The sequence below is a fragment of the Papilio xuthus genome, unplaced genomic scaffold (assembly GCF_000836235.2).
Source record: "Papilio xuthus unplaced genomic scaffold, Pxut_1.1 DF827461.1, whole genome shotgun sequence".
In the NCBI taxonomy this organism is placed as follows: domain Eukaryota; kingdom Metazoa; phylum Arthropoda; class Insecta; order Lepidoptera; family Papilionidae; genus Papilio; species Papilio xuthus.
Window position 1 is genome coordinate 2,539,782 of NW_013531188.1, and position 4,640 is coordinate 2,544,421.

At 33.5% G+C, this 4,640-nt stretch overlaps 1 protein-coding gene across 1 annotated transcript; it reads right to left on the reverse strand.

Annotated features, from left to right (window-relative positions):
• Nucleotides 1-636: 636 nt before the first annotated feature.
• LOC106119364 (pancreatic triacylglycerol lipase-like) lies at nucleotides 637-4,198 on the reverse strand. Its single transcript, XM_013314291.1, has 6 exons — nucleotides 4,054-4,198; nucleotides 2,564-2,741; nucleotides 2,060-2,205; nucleotides 1,446-1,688; nucleotides 847-1,177; nucleotides 637-704 (listed from the first exon to the last, which is right to left on the reverse strand). Exons 1-6 carry the CDS (start codon nucleotides 4,115-4,117, stop codon nucleotides 659-661), a joined length of 1,008 nt encoding a protein of 335 aa, XP_013169745.1. The 5' UTR covers nucleotides 4,118-4,198; the 3' UTR covers nucleotides 637-658.
• Between the last annotated feature and the right edge of the window lie 442 nt (nucleotides 4,199-4,640).

The following is a 4,640-nucleotide window of genomic DNA, read 5'->3' on the forward strand; positions in this document are numbered from 1 at the left end:
GCGGTTTAACAGATACTAAAAGTGTATACAGCTTTGAACGTGGAAATTTTCGTTAAGTTTTAAAACGGCGCTGCGTTTGAATGTTGTTTCAGCGTTTTTTTTTTATTTTCTTTTTTGTGTTTGTTATAACATACGTAAGCTACACGTTTACAAGTTTAAAACCTTTCACATTTTAACTCTGCTTTTAATACGATACAGACTAGCTTATTCTTAATAGTATTTGCGTTCCTTTACATATGCAAACACATGCAAGACTATGTTTTACTTTTTCATTATTACTATATTCATATTTTACAAACGACTAACATTCGCCTGCGACTTGGTCCGGAGTAATAAAATTTCTTTTAACACTCATCCCCAATAGAGATACTTAGGGGCTGACTTTTCCTGAAATAATTTCTTACTGCGCGCCTACGTAGTACATACAAAGACGCTATGCTTTGATATATTAGTCGGCCATACAGTTTCTTCGTTTATTACGAACGACACTAGGCAGCATGCAATTATGTGTAAACTATGTTAGGTTTCATTTTATTTTTTCTTTTAAAATGTTTTATTATAAACCGGTATCACTTTTATAAAACGTAAGAGACCAACTAAAGGGTGTGATAAAAGTAGTTAAATAAAATAAATTAATAAATCAGAATTGGTAATATATTTAATAAGGAAAATCTGATTTGGTTTTCAGGCGATATACTCCGCTTCTGTAAATAAAAATAAAACTCTTTAAATAATCACCCAACATCTTATGTTGTTATAAACGAATGTTGTTCCATTATTTTAAAGCCCAATTAGGCATACATATAAGCGGCCATCTAATGTCGCTAATAATATAATTTAGCTTACCCGCTTTTCATTAACTCATCATTTCCAAAATTTAAACTCGCTCCATAACACATATCCAGTGTGAATTGCAAAAGCGACGAGCATTGGTAGCCGACCAAATTATTAAACATTAGTGAACTAGCGAAGACTTTCCAAGATCGTTCATGACTGCATATATCCGTCAGACATCCAGGCTGATCGAAACCACCATTCGCGTAGAAATCAGTTCTAGCGACGGTTTCAAGGATTCCAAAAAATCCGGCATTTGTGTGAAGGGCTTCGACGTATAATGCGTCAGTCTCGCTCAAGCGTTTGCTATTCAAACTCCATAAAGGACCAGCCGGATCTAGACCTAATGGCAAGTGATTTAGAGTTTAAATTCAAATACATAGTTGTAGATATTAGAACAGTTAACTTTTGATACTAGTGCAAAGCTGCCACACGAGGTGATCCATTAATAACATAAGCCTCTTAGCTTATTATGAAGGTATGCATTCTATGCTTGTAGTAATATGTAACGAAACGAGTTTATGTATACATATAATTAACTTTGTCCATTAGGTAATTTCGATTAATAAACAATGAAGGCGTACAAAGCAGCTGCAATAGTTATTATTTACCTGTTATACGACCAACTTGTCCTCCGAGTTCTTTCCCAGCATTTCCAACAACATGGGCACCCAAACTGTGTCCTACTAAATGTAGTGAACTTATGGAAACATTAGTGACAGTAGTCAAAAATGATAAAAATTTGCCCAAATATCTCCCAACTCTAGGCACACCCTCTACCGAAGTGATGTAATCCTTGTCGGCAACTTTACTCCAGTCTAGCACGATCACATTGTATCCTATCATTGTGAACGCTGAAAAGAGTTTAATCTTTAATTATCTGAAAGATACGTTAGAGATTTTTAATGTGTATTTCGATTATATTAATAAGTATAGACCGACAAGGATATCAGTCCTGGTGGGTATATATCAAACTAAATAACTACAGCTCACTAGCGCCACTCTGTCAATGTCAAAAACGTGTCACATGATCCTTATGTTACCGTAGCTGTATGTATTTTTTCTTTTATGGCATTTTCTGTGCTTAAGTAGGTTTTATATATTTTTTGACAGTATTAACCGCGATGGCAGCGCCACTGTCACTGGGTCAGATGTCGTCGTTTAATTATACATCCATCGATCGATTGAAAACGTATAATATTAGTAAGATAATTGTAATGTTTACCACCGCGTAACGCGATGTTAATATTGGAGTCTCGATTTCCTGTCCAGCCGTGTACTATTACTGCAGTTGGACTGCTTGTGTTAAAGTTAGAATATATTATAGATCCAATATCATTCATTATTAACTCTTCGTATTGTAAAGTTGCTCTGAAAAAAATACATTTTAGTTTCAGTGAAAAATTAAGATTATATTCAATAGAAATCTGATTTGTTGAACTGATGACGGACTATGGATTTCTAACAAAATTTCTGTATAAAATATATCGTCATCCCTGTCTCTCATCTTTGACAAAACAGAGATAACAATATTTTTAAACGTGGATTTTGGTCTCAGAAATGGTTAGTGTAAGAATATTATAGTTTCGGTATTTGGTTGAAAGTTTATTTTTTTCCATTATCAATATTCCATTAAGTTTAGTTGTTCTTAATAAATAATAATTTAATTTTTGCTTTTATTTTTAATTAGATTTGTTTTTTTGTTTAAGCTTTTCTCTTTTTTACTTACCTTGTATACAAATAATATTTATTGGTGAATTTTCCAATATTGAATAGCCATTTTGAATTAGGTTTAGCTGTACTGTTAAAAATGTGCACCGTGCCTTTCTCGTCCGGGAATTTTATTATTCCCAATTCATTGTTTGTTGTTCCGTTAAATAATTTCAAAAAGTCGAAATTCCCAAAGGCTACAAATAATTTATTATTCAAAAAAGCGTTAGCACTGTATTCGACGTTATTTAAAAACCGAATATTTTTAAATAACGAATAAAATAGTTATTTTAGTTCTATTTCTTATGACTAGATTTTTTTAGTCTAAAACGAGATTAGTATATTAGTAATATTGAGATGTATCCAAGTTGCGATAGTGAGAGAGACAGTACAGAGTTAGGGTAGGGTAGGGATTAAGCGAACGCCCAGGACACTGGACAGAAAAGGTGGGCCATAGGTTTCGCATAACACTGTTGACCTCCTTAAAGTTAAAAAGGAGTTAAAAAAATCGTTCAGGACGTTATAACTAAAATCGTTTTTGAATAGAGACATTATGTAGACAAATTATAGTACGGTATGGATATATCATATTGAGATATAATGGCCTTCTAACAAGGCAGTAATTAAATTGAATGTAGATGGCTAGAACAATAGAGCTTATGGATTGATGATATAAAAGAGGATATATGTAAGATAAAGGTGAATTTAAATATAATAGATAAATGCTTTATAGAGATATAGACATGAAAAAGTACAACGTACTTCGTCGATTCTCAATTGAGAAAAGGACTCATCAATAATTAAGTTTTTATTAGTCAATACTTTTCCAGAATATACGAAGATACTAAAATACATATTTATAACGTTATAAATTATCTATTGAAACGTATCCAATAACAATATAAAGTGTATCGTAAAACGTAATGAATTCCTCGACGCTGCGCCGCGCTGCCTTTATTCCCCGCGGTTGTCGGTGGCGGGAACTCATTCCGCTTATCGGACAACTTCATAACATTAATCTGAATGTAGCTGACAATTTTTGGCTTTTGCATAAGTTAAAAATGTCTATATTAGCTGCCACTATCGCAGTAACTTTAATAAAAACTTCTTTTCTTTATTTTGGTCTCTAAATTGGGAAACAAATAACCATTATGCTATTAAAGAATTTACAGACTAATTTTTAATGAAAAAAAAACATAGGTGTACGGACATTTGATACTTCAATCGGTCAAGCTGCTTAAGCGACATGATGCTCCAATAGAACGGATTAAGGGCAATCACACACGGACTGTTTGAAATAATCGGTATTGAGAGTTTAAGCGGTACGGCCAGCTTTATATTCAAGCGTAAACTAACAGAAGTTAGCGGCACTGCTTGAAACGGTTCGTGTATAGAAGACTGATACCTCAAAAACTGTAGTTTGTCATAATTTTCCACAACACAAGAAATTACTTGAGTATATTTTATTTTGGCGACACATTGTTGTTACAATTTGTAAGCGTTACTCACCCGCGCTGCACGTATGTAAACAGAGCAAATAAGTAATGAAATGTTTCATGACGGATGCTTGCATTTGTCCAGATTCGCAGGTGGCCCTCGCGGTGATTTGTCACAGCCGTACGTGCTACTGCTGTTGCCGATACAAATTGCTCTCCACCCGTTTATATATCTTATTATCTATTTACGTTGTTATTTACATCATACGTTGTTTTAGTACATCAAAGAATATACACAAACAGAATAAAGTATAGACACAAAACTGAAATCTTACTGATGTTATAAATGCAAATGTTTGGATGTATGGATGGTGTTAACAGCTCTCGCTGAAATTTGGAATAAATGTAGAATATAAGGAAGAATATTTAGGCTACTAATTAAGTTTTTTATATATACCGTGCGGACGGAGTCTCGGGCGAAAACTATCAGAAATGACACATAAAGCCGGCTATACTGTTAGGAAAACGCATCATATGATAATCTGCACTTCTAATAACAATTCTTGTTACTCTAGATGTCGCAAAAAATAATTGTAATTTAACGTTCATTCCTGCGAAAAACAATATCACGTGAAGGTTTATATTTAGTCCACGTTTCCA